The following is a 20,540-nucleotide window of genomic DNA, read 5'->3' as shown; positions in this document are numbered from 1 at the left end:
GAGGTCGGCCACTTAGCTCTAGTTTCACGAGCGGCAGCAAAACAGGTCAGGGTTATGCTTAAATGGCTATGCTATTTATGATACGACTCTCCCTACAACAGACCTAAGCGGCTTAAAATGGCAATATCATGTCCCGCTAGTGATGGTTCGGATGGCTAGGTCACTCAAATATCAACCATCCCGGTAACTCAGTGCTACCATGGTGGGCGAGTGGCACTTCCCCGTAATCACAAGCGAAAGGACTACATGTGCCAAGAAGACTTAAAGAGCTATGTGTCGCTTCGTAAAGTTGGAACATCTTGTTATCGACATCCAACCTGATCCTGTGATGCTTCGATGATTCGGTACCGGCATGAACATTGTCTTGGCAAGCTAGATAGGGATCGTAAGCACAAGGAAGGATCGAGAATATATATGTATATTTTGATTCGTGCAAGCTGATTCTGCGCAAGGTCACAAATCTTATATTGTAGGTTGAAATGTGATACCCATTGACAAATATCAACACTCATGGTAAGGTTGTTGTCACTGTCTTCCCATTCGCTTGGCGGCCGATAAGAAATCCTTATCGCGAAGCTCCCCCTTCTCCACTTTTAAGTTCCGTGGAGGATGTTGAGTCCCGGCGCGACGCCAAAGAAAGATGTCACTGAATGGAGTTACTCACCTCGGCGCACCCGTGAAGTTGGCGGCACCAAAGAAACAGACCAGAGCACGCCGAACCCCCCCCCCCCCCCAATTTGTAATCTTCCACTGCATATCGTATCAATACTCCCAGTTCCGCGCCTAGGCCTTGCCGTGCTTCCCTACTCAGAAGAAACAATGCCGGACGTGTTGGATAGCACGCTTCCAAGAGCTGGCACTGGGGCATCTAGTCACCGCGCCCGAACCGCCGAATGCAAGTCGCTAAGTCGTTCCGGCCCTCGTGTGTCGAGCCCACGTAGCTAACTGCTCCTCCGATGCCAGCATCTCGCTAAAATGAACGCCAAACCTCTCATCACACCACGCAATGCCGGCTCCCTATGGGGAACGAACGCGAATCTGGCCCAGGTCCTCTCCAGCCTGACCAGCACAAGGCGCCACCGGTACCCCAATCTAAAGCTCAAGCCCAGCCGCATGTTGGCTCTCCGGCTGGAGCACAAAAGCCAAGAGCCATCCCGTCGCTATGCCCCGCTCTTTAGAGCGATGGCCAAAATGAACAACGAACGATTGCCTCTGATGACCTTTCAGAAGCTGCTCAGGCAACAAGATCTGAGCAACGAGAAAAAACTTGGGGATATCGTTGCCAAGACGAATCCCGCCCTGTGGAGAGACCGCCTCAGCAGTCTTGAGAGGAGGGGCTGGAAAGAAGCAGACATCGATCACTGGGTCTGGATTCTGTCCGCCGAGGATGGGGACGCTTGCGTCTCGAGGTTGGTCTCGAGCGACAGGCCGAAGCCACTGTTTGTTCTCATGGTCATTCTGTCGAGTGGACGCCCCTTTCGCTCACCAGACTCCCTCAAGCATGTTCTCGACTACATTACAAAGAACTACTTGGCTCCACATGAAGCAGCTGCGCAAGATCAACGCCTTGGTGCCGCACCTCCCATCGATTACAGACAACGGCTTAGTCTTGCCAAGTTCCTGATTATTCTACGCCGACTGACCGCACGGGTGGTCAACTACTGGCCAAGGTCCATCACAGCTTTGGCCGAGATGACGCGAATCTATATCGCTAGCTTACCGCTTATCGAGAAGGATGGAAACATCTACCACAAGCGATGTAAGATATTCAACACGGCCCTTGTACAATTCAGCCGCCCCGCGTCTTTCGAACCAGTTCGTCACATGGAGTTCAACTGGCGAGCTCAGAGGATACTCTTATCCATGTCAGACACCATGGAGCGGCCTCTTGTCATAGACAAGCTTAGTTACCGTGCAATTCGCAAAGTACTGGTAGCACAGAAGAAGTCTGCAGCGGAACGGGCAGTCGCTGTGCGATATGCCAAGACCTGGCCGCCCTACAGGCAAGACTTCGATGGCCATGACGCGAAAAGGACGCCAGAGGATGACCAGTCGCGAAGCGTGAGGGCTGGTGTCCTCGCTACAGAAGCCGGTTATCCACAAGATGACTATGGCAAAGCACTCGGCGTCCTCGGTGGTCAAGGTGCTGATCAGTCCCCAACTATCCAAACCCGCAGTCTCGCACCAACGGAATGGACGGACGAAAAGAGCCAGGAAAACTTCTTCACCATTTGGGCAATGAAAGTTCGAGCAACCCGGAATGCCCAAGAAGCCTGGAAGGCGTTCAACTCGTACACGAACGTGGCGCCAACGCTACAGGTCTACACTGAGATGTTTCTCAAGCTTCACGCGGCAGAAACTGAAGTCGCGCATGATGTTGTGCCGGGTGACTCTAGGGAGGTATTCCCTACCCACCACGGCAACTTCAGCGAATATGAACTCGCGCGATTGACACCGCCCACGACTACGGACCTCTACCAACACATGTTGAGCCGGGGCGTCAAACCTCACGGCATGTGCTTGCAGCATTTGGTATCCAATGCTCGATCGATCGCGGAAGGGCAACAATACCTGCGCGATAGCACTATCAACGCTAGTGCTATCGCCCATATGGTTTCAGCCGCGGGATTACTGCACACAGTACTAAGGCGTGTTCCGTTGCTTGTCTTCAAGAGCTATGTACAGTTACTCTGTCGCCTACATCCTGATCGACGAGGACGTGAAAAGATATCACACAGCGAGCTTACCCGCCTGCATCAAGCAATCAACTTGGCCAGAGCAAGATTGGCACCTGGCACGACCGAAGCAGCAACATTTCGACCTGCTTGGCAAATTATATGTAGAGCCTTGGCGCGACCCAATATCGCACTGACAAATAAGGAGCGAATCGCCAATGACATCGAAGCACTGGATCTGTTCCTCCAGGTCGAAAGTGTGATTGGGAAGAGCATCGGGTTCGACCCAGAAATATTCCTTTACCTATGTCGCACCGTTCAGAAGTTGATTGTGACCCAGCTCAGCCGAGTCGATCTCGACTCAAAGCACTCTTCTTCACAACTACCAGCTTACCTTATGCAGGGAAAGTCTCGTACTGGTACCTTGCTTCGTAACGCCCATACTACGATACGGCACATGTTCAAGAAGCTGGTGTCCCCTGCCTCGCAATCTCAACCCAGTTTAGAGCTCCCTCAATTTCTGAACCCCGTAACACCGGCGCATTTGCATGGATACATGCGGACTCTTGCATTCTTGGAAGATGTTCAAGAGATGGTCGCGGTTCTGAACTGGGTCTTCGACAACAAGGACATGATAGATGAAGAGATAGAGCGGAAGGGAGAGGGTGGGCGACTCATGATGGCCAAGATGCTTTGCGCTTTCGAGGCATTTGCTGGCCCCTGCCTCGAGGTTGATATACGGGAAGAGATTGACGCGAAGATGGAGCGTGTCACTGAGATGGATGATACATGGCATTGGCCCTCGCCAGAAGACGTCGAGGTATATGTACAAGCTGATCGCCGCGGAGGCTCGCAGAAGCTCCAAGAACGCACCATAATGCTTAGAGAACAGCAGTCAGTCAGGTAACCCTTAGTCAGGCAGCTCCACCTTCCCGCCACTACATATTGTTCAACTTCATTATAGCCGGATTTTTGTTTTGTTTTGTAGCTGCTCCTCTCCCCCCCCCCCCCCCCCCCGTTCGCGATCATTCATTTCTCAACCTCTCAACCGTTACGACCTTTCTTCCCCATCCCAACACCATCATCCATCAATCCGCAACTGCACTACAAAATGAACTTCCTGGTGAACAACTGTCCCCAAAATGGCCAAGTGTCTCGACGAGATTGACGCGGGAAGACTCACGATGGACGAGGTGAAGGAGGCACTCGGAGTCGCTGAGAAGGAGGCACCCCAGCATCTGCATGGAGACGCTGACACGGAAGGCGCTGAGGAAGAGCTGCAGATCTACATGTAAAAGGCCGCAGAGATATGGACGTGATTGGCAGCTTGGACATGAGAGCACATGACACCAGAGTTACTAGAACGACAGACGCGTACGAAAAACAATATAAATTGACATCATGCAATGCCTAAAACCATTGCGCTATAACTGTTGTGTTTGCATCCATAACTCCTCGCAAAAGTACCCCAGGCCCACCTCCGTCGGTCCGGAAACGGCTCTTGACGGCTCATCCCGTATCTAGGGAGCCCATTCCGGATCACCCTCAACTTCAATCATGTCCATACACATCTTCAGCCATCGCTCCCTGTACTCGGAGCTTGTCGTGGTCAAACTCATAGGTCCCTGCTCGTGAACAAGATTGTAAGTGTTGATAAGCCCAGTCATGGCTTTGGCGTGAGGCGTGTGCTTGGCCCAGAAAAAGTCCAGTATTGCTGCACGATATACCTCCTTCCCATCGCTTGAGGTCACGCCCGTACGCCAGCTCGGTGGTCCGGGTGGTGCGAAAGGGGGAGCATCCGGCACAACAGCCTCAACATTAGACTCCTCCAGCTCTGCGGCCGAATCTGCCGAAATGCGGACGAGGAAGAGCGAGTAGTCGACGGCGTTACAGCTTGCGAGGAGCTTCGTATCCTTTTGTAGCTGTGCCTTGAAGTCCTCCGCTTGGTCCAGAGTCAACTTGATCTTGCCGTTGAACTCGTCTGCCAACTTTGATTTCGTGGCCTCGGATGTGAGGACGCCTCCAGCCACGTCGCGTTCAGGGTAAAAGTAAGAAGTTGGCTTCAGGTCCCAGAAGTCCCACTTCGGCTTGCTGCCGTCGTCATCATACCCCTCCTGGCCGTAGAGGATGTTTTCCATGACGATATGATGACTCGGGGCAAATCCAAATAGGGACCCGAGGCTCCTCTGCGAGCATGCCAAGAAATCTGTAATGCGCACGAGAAGACTGGCCGGGTTCGATCGCATGTGGTCAACATACGGTATCAACATTTCATTCTTGAAAAACTCGTGCTCGAAGTGTCTTGGTACCGATTTGACCAAGTAGGCGCCGTCGTTTGTGCGATAGAAGGTGGACCCGCTGTAGCCCATATCGCCCATCGTGTGCAGGACATCCTTCTTCTGGGATGCCGCTTTCCAGTCCGATCCGAAGCTTGACTTGTAGCTCTCGTCTTTGATAGCCCAGAACTCACGCAAAGCACTGAAAAGGTCGGCTCTCACAAGCTGGAACGTCAACCAATACACATAGAAGCGGCTAATCAGACGTCTCAGAAATCCTGGTTTAGACTTTGGAAGGCCATTCTCGTCAGTTTCCAGAATGGCGTATATAATAGATCTCGCGATCAACAGTTGCCGGTCGACCATGACAGCGGCTCTTAGCAGTTTGGTGTTTGTGAAAGGTGAACGTTAGGTTTGACAAGAGATGGTGGCTCACTGCTGCTACTTGTCAATCATGTTGATTGCCTCCAGGAAACAATGCTCCGTCTTCTTGGCGACGAATGACGTCACAGCCACGTTGACAGCGAACGGACCTTCAAGTTTACTGTGCTGGCGGCTAGTGAAATTTCGGCAGAAAAGAGGAACGTCTTCTCCGTGTATAGCTTAATATCAATAGTGCCAACAAGATGCACTGACACCATAATACTGAGGATCTTTGCTGGCGAGTTCGATAGTGCCCGTTGTTAGTCCCGATGCTGAATTTCCGAATTTGACCTCACTCAACCTAACCTCAGGCTAACTACAGCAGTCTTTCAGGGGTAAAAGTGTTTAAGCGCACTACCCCACGCATAGCTCCAGATGGTCATTTCGGTTTTGGTTTGTGTGAATACTAGCCAAAATATATTTATATGTAGGAAGCAACACAGAACGGTTCAGAGATCAATAGGTTCTAGTCTTCTCGAATTCTATGCTGACTTCCGTCTTCCTCTTGATCGTGTTTTCCTTCATATCATCAAGCTCGTCCATCTCCATCCCAACGCCAACATGGGTTTCTGATACAATTCCTCGCTGGCTATTGGAGTCGGAGAAATTATCCGAGGTCCCATCCACACCACTTCTATCGCGTGGATACCGATTCATCGACCTCGTGTGGAAGCTGGAGTTCACCGCACTAGTGCCAGCCGCACCGTGGCTCCCCGACCTGCCATAAGCAGACGGTCCAGCGCCGCCGTAGTTTCCGCGATACTTCTTCGAACTGTCCAATTTGCTCCGGAAGCCGCACATGTAGCTAAGTTGTCTTACGAGTGGCTGCAATGCCGGGAAGCACGCACACCAAAGTCCCACATGGCCCTCCAGATCCGTCCAGAACGCCACAGTTGCCATCTTGTAAGTGGTGTCGACGCTGAAGTCAGTTCTAGCCATGATGGTGAGCCGGACGACGCCCGTGACGGTGGCGAAGATGCCGACGCAGAAGATGAGTGCGACACGAACCGCTTTCGCCGCGTTCATCATCTTGCTGCGCACCACCCAGATCGGGAGACTAAAGAGCGCGAGATCCACTACTATGCCGATCGCCGCATGCGTCCACATCATGACCGCTTCGGAATTCTTCGATATACAGTCGCCACTGCCCGGAGGTAGCCACAGGTCGCTGGTTCAGGAAGTCGAGGTCAGTGCAGTCTCTTGAGTATGTCGCTGATATCCTTGCTCACCTTAGCTTATGGCACTCAAGTAGACGGTATAGGAAGCAGACAATAGTCTGAACCAAGATCACGCCTCCAGTGGCATATGTAAGAATCTGGAAAAGTCCTAGGACAAGAGAGATGTTGGTCAGTAGTTCAAACATTGACGAAAGGGAGTCTCACTGTCTTTGGCAAGTCGCAGAAGAAATGCAACGATCGCCAGTCTCATCAGACCCACGCACCAGAAGTACATTAGGTGTTGCGTAGTAAGAGCTGCAAAAAAAGGCACAACAAATGCCCCAGGTATCTGATCCATATGTGCACCAGATCCCAAGCCAACGGCTATTCGATTGCTATAGTCAGTCGGCGTCACGGTTTTGGTGTTTTGGTAAAGAGCTACTCACTCCGTATCTCGAGTCCCGAGAACACAGCTAACAGTAGATATGCGACCACAGTCATGACATCGTCTAGTCCAAGGCCTTTTGTCATAAACGCCCTCACATAGAGCCTGGCACAAACAAATATAGTCGAAAAGACGATCAGACAGATATTGAGATCCCGCTGCGCGAACCCCTGGTATTCCGTGGTCGCGCTGAAGTCAAAGTCGGGTAACGACATGGCGGGCGCCGCTTTCGTATGACAGAGGAACCAGCTCCCGGAGGGGTTATGGTATCAACGGCAATGGATCGAGACCATAAAACAAATAAGCAACGCTGATCACCACGCTTGTCGGTGACAGGTGCCAGATGGAAAAGATCGAAAAATCTGGGGAAAGGATCAAATTGGGTTACGACTTTCATGTATGAAATGGACACAAGATTCTGTGGCGCCACTAGTCATGTGTTCGTGGTTGGGCCAAACTACACACAAGGACATCATTCCAGCCAAAACGGCAACTTGGTTTGATTGACGGTCGTCAAGCTCTGTTCGTCCTGCGCGGAACACCGGGTACGTTACAGGAATAATACAACTAGCCCAGGATTAGATCGAGACAAAAAAAAAATTCAAGATGAGGTGCCCAGAAGTTCTTCGGACGAGCGAATGATCCAGACGGCAGCAAAAGAGTTCTACCTAGACATTTCGCGACAGCATCCTTGCTGCATTTTTGTGGCGTTGAGTCCAATTTGGTCAGGGCCCCGTGCAAGGAGGTTTAGTTGAATTGTCGATGGCATGTTCAGATCGATACTTCAATAAGACTATCGGTATGTAGCCAGGTTGCGATCATTTACTAGGAATATGTCGGACTACTCCTTGTTCCCGGTCGCGACTTAACCGAGAGGACGCTATACGGGGTTTGGTGAGATCCTTGCCAAGTCATGACCGTCCCGATCTGGGACGATACTGCAACGTGAAGGACAGAGCAACAATATCCACCTGTAAATATTGACCAGGATCAAAGGGACCAACTGCCTACACATGGATACGACTGGAACACATGCAAATCCTTCCACATCAATCACACGGTAACATTTCGCAGGTTGAGGCTAGAGTGGCTTGATGTCCAGCATCAAAAACTTCCGTGGGGTTGTTTCCAAAGCAGTCAGTACTCTGCATGAACCGGTATTGCACCAATCTGTACCTGTTCACCAATTTGTCTTTCCAGAACTTCCAAGTGGCATAGACTGCGCTAATGCATATGTAGGTCCCTGGATCTCTGCAACAGGCGCTTCTCGGGTATTACACGCGAGGAATATCCCTGATGACCCCACAAACTTGGTGGAGCCGGTCATTCTTCCATCTTCCGGAGACTGGAGTCGTTCTTTGATGAACAAATGACAGCTCACAACCACGACCTGCGAAATTCCACTATAGTAGTAGTTAGTTCCCATCATTCAGTGCTGTCGTTTTGGTCGGCCTCTTTAATACAGGGTTGTAGGATAAGATTAGCACCCATTGATTGTGTGGGATCTTGGCGCTGTGAAAAGTCAAGTAGCGAGATAAAGTGCAAGGCTCGTTCTGAAGAAGGAAACGAGACAGCGTCCCTACCAACACCTTCTGGGTGGGACTTCCAGCGGCTCTTGCTTCCTTGTCGATTTGCCATCTCAACCCTCGCCCATGGGCGAGGTTTCAGCAACATTGGGCAAGTCTGCCGCGAATCTTAATCCTTGCTCAATGCAAGAATCGGGGGCCGTCGGATAGTATTTGTGAGCGGGGTCAAGCAATTCAGCCGCAACATCATCGTCGTAGTACCTGGTTGTGGTGCGAATGTCTGTAAGTTGAACCGGAGAGCAGACCACCTGGAGCATGCGAGACAATAGTTACATCGATGAAAGGTACAACTATCCACTTCCCGAACAAGCCGCTGCGCATGTCCCCGCTTCCCGAAGGCGCTTTATTGACTCCAACCTTATGATAGGCCGAGATAGGGATGTATATCTGCAAGGTTCATCCGACTCCAGCATAGCCTTATGGATATCTACTATAAGTTACTTAGCTTTGAACGCGTTGATCCTGGTAGAATTTTCAATCCTTACTTTGCCATTTATTCTTCTCGCTACCCGGATGCTTCTCCTACGCCTCAAACCATGAAAGACGAGTTTCTCAGATCATACCACGCCAGCAGTGGGGTATATGCAGCACTCCACTAAAATAGTTCAGTTGTTCTGGACAAATATCCGTGACGATTCCAAGCAATGGATTGGACAATGCTTAGATGTGCAAGCACATGCCTGCGCCCTCCGCGGGGACTTTGATCACTTCCAACTGAACAGATCCCGCACCTAGGCGGTGCGATGCCTAGACTTTCATGCACCAATATTACCATGAACTCGATATGTAGTCCCACTCGAGAGATTATTGAAGGCCACACATGGCTCCCGCTCAGCTATAGTGGCAACTCAACGCGGAGAGTAGCACCCCATCTGCTTGACCCCAGTTGTGATCCACGAGACAGAGCTCCCTGGACTGTAAATTACTTAATACTACCGGCATGTCAGGCTACATATACATATGTAAAGTCTCCTGGCTGCAGCATGCATGTACAGGTCAATTTCTTTGACTGTGCGCGCCACATCACACCACAGACGCTGATCGTATACGCCAATTTACACGGTTATGATTAGAGCTTCACTGTTGACTCAAATTCTACGACTGAACCAAAGCTGAAACGAGTGGTTTTCCTTGATGACAACCAGGTACTTCCTAGCCTGCCACAATGTTCTACTCTACCGTCTTGTCTGCCGCCGCCCTAGTGCTCGCACAGATCTCGTCGGCTACTAATGACACCAGCTGCTCTTGCTCCAATACGCTCGTCCGGAAGGAGTGGTAAGTCAATCCTGCCTCCATGACTACGTTGTGCTCTGCTACCCGAGCATTTGCACAAGGCGTTCTGAATGATATATACCAGCCACCCTAACACTATCGTTTGGTCAGGAGAAATCTGTCGGATGAAGAGAAACTCGAGTATATCTCTGCGGTCCAATGCCTGCTATCAACGCCGGCCCAGCTGTCGGATACCCTACCTGGCTCCGTCTCACGCTTTGATGATTTCCAGGGTGTGCATATCGCGTTGACAGAGAGATACCACTTCACCGTAAGCATCTGCCATTACTAATTTTGCTATCCAGATCAAATATTAACTCAACCTGCGGCAGGGGCCTTTTCAGCCTTGGCATCGAGTGTACGTGAAGCTGTACGAAACTGAGCTTCGCGGCACCTGTGGATACACTGGTGCCCAACCGTGAGCGGCTCTTCTCAAAGAGTACTATGTATTGGCTGACTAACGAGTTCTAGGTACTGGGGTAACGTTGCCACCAAGATTACGTGAAAGGAGGTCATGTTAACCCTATCTTTAGATTGGACTCTGGATGCAGACTCAGAAGAAGGCTTCCTAGCTTCACCTGTATTTGACAATATGACCGGATTTGGAGGTATGTCGAAAGAATCTTCTATGCATCAATATCGAAGCATCCTCTCATCATTGATAGGAAATGGCCCTTACGTGAACACGACTGATTACGAGACCACAAATGTTCCTGTCAAGATCCCTTACAAGACTGGTGGCGGTGAGTAAGAACTGTGGATGTTGCTAGTGCATTGCTAAAGTACATTCAGGATGCGTTGAGGATGGGCCGTTCCTCAATATGTCTGTCAACATGGGCCCTGGTAGCAACATCGAATACAACCCTCAATGCCTTACACGGGATTTCAGTCCATGGTTGATCACGCAAACCCTAAACACCACTGTTGTCGACTGGGGCCTGTCCGCAAACTCCTTTGCTGTCTACGACTATCGCACTCAAGGAACTGGTATCGAAGTCTCCGGCATGACTTACCACGCCGGTGGCCATCTCGGTGTCGGTGGCGATATAGGCACCATTGGAAATATGTAAGTACTGGATCATGCCTGAGCAATATCCGTCATCGCCTACTGCGATTGTCTGTCGACTAATTATGTTCAACACCTAGGTACTCGTCGCCTGGCGATCCGCTCTTCTATCTTCACCATGCGAACCTCGACCGGCTGTGGAACCAATGGCAGCGAGCTGGTAAGTTCTCTTTGTAAGCCCTTTCAGCGTAGATATCAATCTTGACACTTCATTTGCAGATTGGCAAGCACGCAGTATCGATATCGCTGGACCTGATACCATGTTTGCATACCCGTTCGACTTCATGGGCGCTGTCGCGTATACCAACATCACTCTTGACACAGTCCTTGAGTTTAATGGTCTGACAGACGATGTTGCGATCAGCACAGTGATGGATATCAATTGTGCTGCGTTCTGTTATACATATGCTTAGATGCTCTGCGTACTGGTTTAACAAGCAGGTAGATCACATTCATAGAAATTTCTTCTGTACAGTAATAGATGAATAACCAATAATAGCAAGAATCGACCGAGCCAGGTCATCTATTCAGTAATTGTACTAAAAGTTATCTCAATAAATGTTGAATGTTCCCGTTGTGGGGTTGATGGATTTGGTAATGCATGTCGAACAGTTGACAGTTGTGCGGAGATGGGTCCTGAGTAACATTAGAACGCCATACTAAATGCTTCGATGCCGTAAGTGGGACTCGGAAAACGCTTTCTCGGTGATGGCTTGGTGTACATGCGAAATTGTGTCGAGCCAATGTTCTCGGAGGTGGAGCAAGCATACTTGCTCTTCTAGTTACCCAATATTTTCCTACTCCGAAATTAAGCTCCTGGAACGACGGACACATCTTATGCAAATGAGGCGTTTCCAGTTTTGACGTGTTCACGACTTGGGATGTTGATATAACAATAATAATCTGAAAGCTCATCATCCACCATGTCCAAATACGGGCCCAAGAGGGAGTTCAAGACGAGCCGTGGTTGTATCTAATCGTTACTAACTACGCCCGATAAGAGCTTTTCTGCTCCGAAGTCAAACTTGCTCAATTGGTGTCTAATGCGCATATTGTTTTCTTCCCCTCGAGCGGTGGAGAATCGGAATTAGAAAAGCAAGAGTGACTCTAGGTATTCTTCTCAAACGCGGGCATCCTCCAGTGTGTGTATAAGTAACGTTGAAAGACCCAGGATCCAGAAACTTTTTCTCTTCCTCTTAAGATTCTTTTCTCCATGATACTCCAAAGAATTCTTTTTATCTTCAAGTAACCTCTCAATCATATATTATTCTCCCACAACGGCAAGCAGTCTCAAAATGTTAAGGTGGTCAAATCCTATGCCTAAATGGGCCGGGATATGGCTAACTTCATACCTGGCCGTGTTTGCATCTGCATCGGCTTTAGCATCACCTCTTATTGATTCAATCCAAATCAAAGGCCGTCGGGACCCTGAAGACCACACGGATTCGAGCCACAACATTGTGACTAAGCGTCAAGCACCAGGTCGAGGGTTTGAAACACTTCGCCCACGTCCGGTATTCGACTCGCTACGCTGGGATGGTGCGTTGGCAGATTGGAATGAGTATTTCGATGCGGCCTATACCTTGACGCGTGGTGGCTCCTCTCTTGACCCCTACAGCTATGTAAATGAACCTTGGAACGCTGTTGCCAACAACTTGAACGACATGGTCTCCAGAGCAGGAGCCGCTATAGGCCAGAATGTGCGAGAGCTTGTCAAGGATAAGTTCCCCGAAAGTCAACAGGGCGCAATAGTAAAGAAAGAATTGAACACTATTTTCGAACGACTAGACACGCTGGTACAGACTGGCACCGAGAACGGGTGGTCGTTCAACAAGGCGTCATGGAATAAAGTTACCAAAACTGATCCGGCTCAGTGGCAACTCAGCTTCAATTACCAGAATGTTGGCGGTGTGAATATCCCTCTGCAGCCCAGCTTCATCGAGGAAGTTGGTTATCATGACCTTACCCCTGGCCGCCCTGCGAACCAAATAGCTTGGCAACATATGCAAGACGCCATCAGAACTGCTCCTTCTACGGTACACAACTTTGACATCCCCCAAAGAATCGACGGGTTCATTTCTAAAACTTGGGAAGGCATCTTATGCCATAACAAAGACAACATAATGGTCGAGTTCGGGCGGCGCTACAGAGCTAGCTTGCTCCTCAATAAGTCCGGCAAAGGAAAAGGCCCTGATGAATTTACGGCGATGCGACAAGCATATTTTGACATCATTGATGCCTTGAAAACCCACCGTTCTCTGAGCGTTACTGCCTTCAGACGTATCGAGGAGAACCGCCTTCCCGTCGAAGAATGGATCCAAGCTGCGACGCAGCCGATGATGGACCCGACGTTCCTGAAAAACCACCACAACTGGAATTGGTCCAACAAGCAAATTCGACATAGCCCCTTGACCATCAATCCAGCCACCTCGGGGTTGACACCCCCGCCAGGTAATCTGATCAATATTGAACCAATGGACCCGAATCCCCTTCCACCCGATCACCCTTTAGATTGGCATGATCGTGCGCGCCCGGATCTCAGCTCACTTAATACGGATCAATTCGCGTATAATTACGCCAAGTTGCTCGAGTCTTATTATACGCTTTCGACGGGTGGCTATGGAAACTTTCGAGAACGACCCTGGGAAGCACTTGCTAATAACGTCGACCACATGATCTGGAATCTCGCGACTCGTGCAAATGATGTCATCGCGGGAAGGTTCCCTGGCAACTTGCCTAGGCAGGGCGAGCAGATGAAGCTCCTCCATACGCGACTCGAGGCACTGATCCGGATGGCTACGGGCCGACCTTGGATATGGACATATGAAATGTTCAACGATGCAGGGCTGAAGAGGCATGGAAAAATTCCGACAGACTTCTACAAGTACTGGACGTCCAACAACGTTCTGCATCCCGTGTAAGTAACCCGTTTGGACCTTTCTCTTCCTATTCAGACTATCGCATCAGGAGTCCGAGTGGCCTCGCAGAGTGAACACTAATTATATCGCTTCATTTCGAATGATGTCTCCTTTGTTTCCCTTTTGTCGTGTTTCATTTACCTGTTACTCCCTATTCCCCCCTACATTGTCCTTGATGCCTGTACCATTTTCTTGTTTGATTGCGTTGTACGATAGTAGTAAGGACATTGCTGACTTAGGCGTGGGTGGTCAGGGAACTCGGAGCTTCTTGGAACAAACCCAATGCCCCAAATATCGACATCCGTCCCCATGGTATCCAAAAGGGACGGCCACAGACTGTTTTCGATTTAATGTCCCGCGCTCACGCACAGTCAGTGTCCACTGATAAACATCTGCTCCGTAACGTCGAAGACATATGGACCAAGGTCTTGACGCAAAATTATGACAACGTCCTCGTCAACTGGGGACGCATGATCTACGCCGAGTCTTACATCCATGACGGCGACTCTACTAAAGCAAAAAAGGCTGTCAAAGAAGCCTGGGACGTTCTGATCGATGGTCTGAAACAATCATACAAGTCTGGTCCGCTTGACAGACTTCTGAAGAACGAAGACAAGTTGTTGCCCACGTCCGATTTGGTGACGATTGTCTCCAAACCTGGAGGATTTGTTACTTTCACGGAGCAAAATGACAAGTGGCGATCGTGGCACGACGGTCCAATAATAGAGCATCCCGCAACTTATGATCCTGCAGGTCCTTGCGGACCGACTAATCCTGTGAGTAAAACCCTACCAAGAGTTGTTTGGGCACGTTTTGGATAATGTACTAATATCTATGCATAGCCTACCGAGCCGTGCCATAAAGATGACGACAAAGATGATGATGACAAAGACCCATCTTCGAGCACGATCACCTCGAGCGCCACTACTACCAATACCCAGACTAGCAAACCGACCCATACGATGACTAGAAAACCGGATGATCCACCCGAAGAGGGCGATCCCCCCGGACATCCTGGATCTCCCGGACCTCCCGGAGATGGTCACCCACCGAATGGCGGCGAAACTCCTTTCTATGTAAGTCCAACTTTCTGCGCAAGTTCCCGCGGCCCGCCCCGCAATGTGCTCCCAGTATTTTGATCTTGCCGAAATCCGCGTCAAAGGCGCCAGCTCTCATCCTCCAAGGGATGTTCTATAAGATTTGCCTCATCAAATATCAGTTGAACGAGGTTATTTTCGTGGTCCATCTGCTCCCAAGATTGACACTCGACAACCAGAAAATTGTTCTCCTGTAATTTCGGACTTTGAACTGACTCTTAGTCCCACAGACTCCGCCTCAGAGTCCTATCCCGAGTCCGCCGCTGCCAGGACCCATCAATGGGCTTCCGATCGATATCCTACAGCAGGTGCTGAATGTAAGTTCCATCTTCGATTTTGATGCTTTCATTCTGAAGAATGTGTCACGGACTAATGGTTGTTGTAGACTCCTCTCCGGGGTGCGCCACGAGTGCAGTTCGAGCTCCCAGACATCGGGCCCGCGAACAATATCCCCGACTTCATAAATAGGGCCAAGCTAACCCTCCCAGGCTGGGAATTCTCGACGCCGGTGTTGAGTTTACCTACTTGGAGTACTCCGTTCAAGTTCTTCCCCCATGGTTCAGTCACAAGTACCGCAGGAAACCTGGCCCACATGATGGGAAGCACCGCCGGTATTTTTGGCTTGGGACTTTTCGGTTTTGCGCTCATTGGACTTGCTGTCGGCTTGCCCCTTGCTCTCCGGCGCCACGATGATGACAAGAATGATGGAAAGAATGAACAGAAGACCAATGAAGCCATTGTGCAAGCAATGAAAGCACTCGAAAAGGCGAAGGACGATCCTCACTATCTTGTCCAGGAACTCAAGGACAGGCCAGAGTATGGGAACTTTACACAGAGACTTTACACCTATACTCCACAGATCCTTATGGGCTACGAAAACGTCGAAAGCATCGGTTCGGGGCGGTTCGCATCAGTCATGAAAGTGCTCATGGACTCGGACTTGGCACTCCAGGTCATGACCAGCAGGTCAGCCATGCAGATGAGTCTCGATCTCCTTTGTACACAAGAGGGACCCGAGGTTTGCAAACGACTCAACGCGATCTCGGATGCAGTCGCTGGCCGGGATACGACAGATGACCCAATTTGTAAGTGAATATCGCGCCCCCTGAGAAGCTTGAAGCATTAGAGTTTGGCGTCATCGACGTGGGAATTTGTATCCTGACCTATCTTCTCAACAGATCGTTTCGTTGCCCATCAAGCAGCGTTACGTACGATAGACGTGAAGGCGAATGGAGAAGAGAAGGCCGGCAACCATGGCATCGAACAAACCGTTACGTTGTTGGCGTCGATTCTCGGCTGGAGCAACAAGGACGATTTGTGGTCGAGGACGCACCCCGAATTCCAAGAAAAGTACGAGCAGTTCCTCAAGGACCTGCGGGCCCGGCTTCACGAAGACTCCATCTTCGATAACATGCAAGAAGTCGTCGATATCGCGAAGCGTGGCGAGGGAGGACCTATGGTAGATGCGATCCAGAACGACGAGATTTCCAAAGATCTCGCAAAGGACGATCCCGTGACTTCCGTCACAACCACCACCACCACCACGACCTCCAAGCCCACTTCATCGACTCGCCCTGTACCCACGTCGACCACGGCCGATCTACCTCCCAGCACAACCCTTACCTCGATGACAAGTATCACCACGACCTCTGCCCATAGGCCAGGTGACACAACGACATCTTCGTTCGTCTCGCGGACTACTAGCTCGACTTCTTACCAAAGGACAAGTGGCAGAACAACGTCTTCGTTCGTCTCGCACACTACTAGCTCGACCTCTACCGAAAAGACAAGTAGTACAATTACATCTTCGTTCGTCTCGCAAACTACTAGCTCAACCTCCGCCCATTTGACAAGTGGTACAACGACATCTTCGTACGTCTCGCAGACAACCAGGTCGACCTCAACTCAAGTATCTAGCAACACGAAGACCAGTTCATCCTTGTCAAGAACTACCAGTCGGACATCCCTGACTAGTACCCTGGCACCCAGCAACCCTTCCACGAGCATTTCCACCACGGTGACAAGCTCCCAGAGCACTGGACCCACGACATCTTCATCGAAGTTCAAGACGACCACGACTGGTTTCTCAACTTTGACATCAACCTCGAGTCAGGATGCTAGTTCTAGTCTTGCTCCAATCCCTCCGTTCTTCCCTCCTACCGAAACCAGCTTCCCAACCTTGAGACCAACCTCGAGTCAGGGTGTGTCATATACCGGTGTTCCTTCGGGTCGCATGGGTACTGGTGTTCCTTCGGGTCGCGTCGGTACTGGTCTTCCTCCAGTTCCTCCCTTCTTTCCTCCTTTCGGGACCAACTTCCCGAGCTTGGCACCAACCTCGGGTCAAGGTGTGTCGTATACTGGTGTTCCTTCGGGTCGCATGGGTACTGCTGTTCCTTCGGGTAGCCCGGGCACTGGTGTTCCTCCAATTGCTCCCTTCTTTCCTCCATTCGGGACCAACTTCCCGAACTTGATACCAACCTCGGGTCAGGGTGTGGCTGGCCCCGGCCACACGGGCACCGCTCCCCCACGCTACACCACATACACGGGAGCAGTGATCTGTGACGGCAAATCGACCTTCCCGATCCCGACGGAATTTCCCATCCCCACGGACTCGGTGGAGTACAATGGCAAAGTCTGGCATGACGGCAGATGGCAGAACGTGACGCACTGCCCGCTCAATATCACCCAGGTCGTCATAACGCGCATCATGACGACGACGACTGCAGCCTGGATCACCAGGACCGTCAAGCCGTCTCGCACCATGCCATGATCTGTGTGACTATGATAAGCGTTTACCAGTAGCCGCCTAAATTTGGTGCGGGTGGCACTGTCGGTCGGGTGGTTGATAGAAAGATTGACGGTGATATTCTATAAACAGTTATATATGGGGGGCGGGTATACAGCAGCAATACTACGTGCTGGATGTAACATCCCGTCTGCCTGGGTTAGTGTTTCTGGGCAGGTATACAGCAGCATTACTGCATGCTGGATGTAACATCCCGTCAGTCTGGGTTTAGTGTTTTTTGATTAATCATTAGATTGGAATATATTTTGATTCTCCGTAACCGTGATCTTGTCTTACCAGCGTGAATGTGATAGTATCATGTTAACCAGATTTCCTCGTCTAACTCTTTCATTTCGTACAACACACCAAAGTCTATAAATATCGAGACTCCTCGCTTCACACATCATCAAGAAGCTACCTAGCGCTGTAAACTTACCTGCTGAGCATTTGGGCGCATTGCGGCTCTGGCTACGTCCCGCAAGGCTAGCTTGAGGGGGCAAGAACGAGGCCGCTGTGCGGACCTTCAGCCGGCACACTAGTCGAGCGGTAACACGATTTTGTCTCTGTTCTTTGACGCATAAATGCATCGTAGCCAGTTTTACTAACCTTAGATATTACATTAGTCGTCGATGCCATGGCAGCAGATTGCGTAGAGATAAGCAACAAGCAACCTGACCCGCTCCAGCCAAGTGGGGATGATTTGCCAACAGCACAGACAGCCCCCCTCCTAAACTACTAATAGGTTAGGGTGCAGTTGCAGTTGAGTGTTGAAATCCAGGTCGCGTCGCGTCGACAAAGCTCCAACACAAACGAATCAGATTTTATTGGATGCAGCCGGGCCTGCCAGCCGGGACAGACCTCCGCTTTATTTCCACCTCTGCATATGACAGCAGTTCATGCAGAGCCGAAACCCAATATCAAAATGAATGGCTGCTTGCGGATTTGGCGCTCAAACAAACAGGAGTTGCCGACCTCTACTCTGCGTGAAGCCGATAATATTGACTGTCAAGAGTGGCAATGCAGTGTTACCTGTGTTTCTCACGTTACTGGCTTCTCGTTCGATTTCAACTCTGTCACGGAGTATAACTTTTGTGAAATAAGAAAGCAGTACCTATGTAGAGCAATGTCCACGTGTGAAACCGGCAGGTTGGACGCGCTTGTGTAAGTAGTATAGCTTGGAAGTACCACTGCCTACATAACGTGGGGTGGTGCCGCTTTGAGACTGCGATCAGACTCCCCCGAGAATGATCAGACAATTGCATTTTTGGCAGGGTCCTTATTGTCTAGAGAGGGGGGGAAACACAGTCACCAATTCGGACTTCGAACTGTACGAATATAGAAGCGAAATCACCATCATGTCAAATGGCCATACACCGCCTACATTGTCATACATACGCATCTGTAGTATGTACATAGTCAAGTGGTATCCTTGAACATATTTTGAAGCGGGTTGGCGAACATGTCGTTTTTTTTGAGACCCTTGTCTTTCAAAAGCACATGGGAGTCTACCAGATGTGTGCCAAGACGAACCCCTATTTTGCACAGCTGCTGGCCGCGAACTAGGTTAGTCAACCTTCTTCCATCAACCTTCAAATATGTTCCAAACTGTGACAGAATCCAATCTGCTCCTGAAGTCTGTATCCCGTCCATTTGGAAGATTGCAGACTGACTACGCACCCGGGGCAGCTAAACAATACTAGCCACTGAAGACAAAGTCATGATGAAGGATGATGGTGGCTTCCGAGTCGCACGAGCCCGCTTTTCTTGGAGGCGCATTAGAGGAAACACGTCGAAAGAGGATGGCGCGCTTGTCTGCATTAGCGGGCGCCTAGGAATTGCCCGTAGGGCGAACGGGTAAAGGCTTGTGATGCAGGAACAGCAAAATGCCAGACAGGCCTGGTCAACAAAATCTGACAACTGAAGCTGTTGCTTTTTCTCGGTTACCCACAGCAGTGATCTTATGTTGCACACCTTTTGACAAAAACAGCAAGAAGAAGAAGAAAAACGTTATTTTCACGATTCCCATTTCACCTTATCGGCATGTATTACTCGGGTGACTCGATACTATCTGTTGATTCGACGACTCATTTCGGAGCAATGGCAATCCAGGGAGTATAGCTGGCAGTACTATGTATTAAGAACAACATTTGACCCCACTTATCGTTGTGCTGGCAGTATTCTGGAAGACTTCCCAATCTCCCCATTTCCAAAAAAAGCCCGAGATACAGTTTTCGGCAATTGCGTTTCCGCATGCAGTTCCTTTCACCAAACGTTGTCGGCAAGTTTCTGTCACGAGGAGACAGTTCTATGCATTCAGGCCTTGACCCCATGACTCGTCTGATGAGAACTACTTTGTTTGTCCCAGGTCAGGATGCAATCAATGTCAGACGCGCTACTGCTGGCTCTTTGCATCCATCGTGTCGCGCCCTCTTTTGACCGGGATAAGGGGAGCATCGTTAGAAGTTAGAGGTTAGGCTAGTTGATGCACATGTAGCGATCCCCGTTTTTGTGGTTTCCCAATTCGATAGCTCTTATTCCTGGGCAACCTGGGACCCATCCCGTCCCGAAAGCCAAATACAACGCGAACAAGCACAAGACACCGGATTCTTAATTCACCAGAGAGGTACGGATCTGTGGATTGCGTGTGGAAGCTGTCGAACTTATCTGCGAGACAGTCCCCTAGGTACGCATTGGATTGGCTACCCCACGCGTACATGACAAGCCTCAATTGGGGGACATGGCAATCACTTATTACAACTACCGATCTGACGCGGTGTTTCAAGAGCGCATTTCGGGCTTAGCTGGACGCTGTCTTTGTCGAGGTTCTCTGACTGACTTGT

General features: G+C 50.2%; 5 protein-coding genes across 5 annotated transcripts; 3 read left to right on the top strand and 2 right to left on the bottom strand.

Moving 5' to 3' along the window:
• Window positions 1–975: 975 nt before the first annotated feature.
• BKA67DRAFT_519170 (uncharacterized protein) lies at window positions 976–3,582 on the top strand (the record flags this gene model as incomplete). The annotated part of the gene is made up of 1 exon (XM_046098074.1): window positions 976–3,582. One exon carries the CDS (start codon window positions 976–978, stop codon window positions 3,580–3,582), a length of 2,607 nt encoding a protein of 868 aa, XP_045957462.1.
• Window positions 3,583–4,088: 506 nt separating this feature from the next.
• On the bottom strand, window positions 4,089–5,703 carry BKA67DRAFT_568812 (uncharacterized protein). Its single transcript, XM_046103056.1, has one exon. It carries the CDS (start codon window positions 5,315–5,317, stop codon window positions 4,196–4,198), a length of 1,122 nt encoding a protein of 373 aa, XP_045957461.1. The 5' UTR covers window positions 5,318–5,703; the 3' UTR covers window positions 4,089–4,195.
• Window positions 5,704–5,830: 127 nt separating this feature from the next.
• Window positions 5,831–7,191, bottom strand: BKA67DRAFT_519929 (uncharacterized protein; the record flags this gene model as incomplete). The annotated part of the gene is made up of 4 exons (XM_046098139.1): window positions 5,831–6,542; window positions 6,604–6,700; window positions 6,742–6,915; window positions 6,978–7,191. The coding sequence occupies 4 exons, from the start codon at window positions 7,189–7,191 to the stop codon at window positions 5,831–5,833; spliced, it is 1,197 nt and encodes a 398-aa protein (XP_045957460.1).
• Window positions 7,192–9,281: 2,090 nt separating this feature from the next.
• BKA67DRAFT_647138 (uncharacterized protein) lies at window positions 9,282–11,313 on the top strand (the record flags this gene model as incomplete). Its single annotated transcript, XM_046105942.1, has 9 exons — window positions 9,282–9,837; window positions 9,946–10,105; window positions 10,167–10,252; window positions 10,306–10,313; window positions 10,368–10,442; window positions 10,500–10,577; window positions 10,627–10,900; window positions 10,981–11,060; window positions 11,120–11,313. Exons 1-9 carry the CDS (start codon window positions 9,728–9,730, stop codon window positions 11,311–11,313), a joined length of 1,065 nt encoding a protein of 354 aa, XP_045957459.1. The 5' UTR covers window positions 9,282–9,727.
• Window positions 11,314–15,169: 3,856 nt separating this feature from the next.
• BKA67DRAFT_310997 (uncharacterized protein) lies at window positions 15,170–16,167 on the top strand. The gene has a single exon (XM_046096143.1). The coding sequence runs from the start codon at window positions 15,508–15,510 to the stop codon at window positions 16,006–16,008; it is 501 nt and encodes a 166-aa protein (XP_045957458.1). The 5' UTR covers window positions 15,170–15,507; the 3' UTR covers window positions 16,009–16,167.
• Window positions 16,168–20,540: the final 4,373 nt, after the last annotated feature.

This window comes from Truncatella angustata (genome assembly GCF_020726525.1).
Source record: "Truncatella angustata strain MPI-SDFR-AT-0073 chromosome Unknown BKA67scaffold_5, whole genome shotgun sequence".
NCBI lineage: Eukaryota > Fungi > Ascomycota > Sordariomycetes > Amphisphaeriales > Sporocadaceae > Truncatella > Truncatella angustata.
This window is presented reverse-complemented; position numbering and strand designations above follow the sequence as displayed.

What these genes read in the sequence shown, in the direction of transcription:
- BKA67DRAFT_568812 (XM_046103056.1), bottom strand. Translation starts at nt 5,317, where the DNA reads ATGGTCGACCGGCAACTGTTGATCGCGAGATCTATTATATACGCCATT.
- BKA67DRAFT_310997 (XM_046096143.1), top strand. Translation starts at nt 15,508, where the DNA reads ATGATGGGAAGCACCGCCGGTATTTTTGGCTTGGGACTTTTCGGTTTT.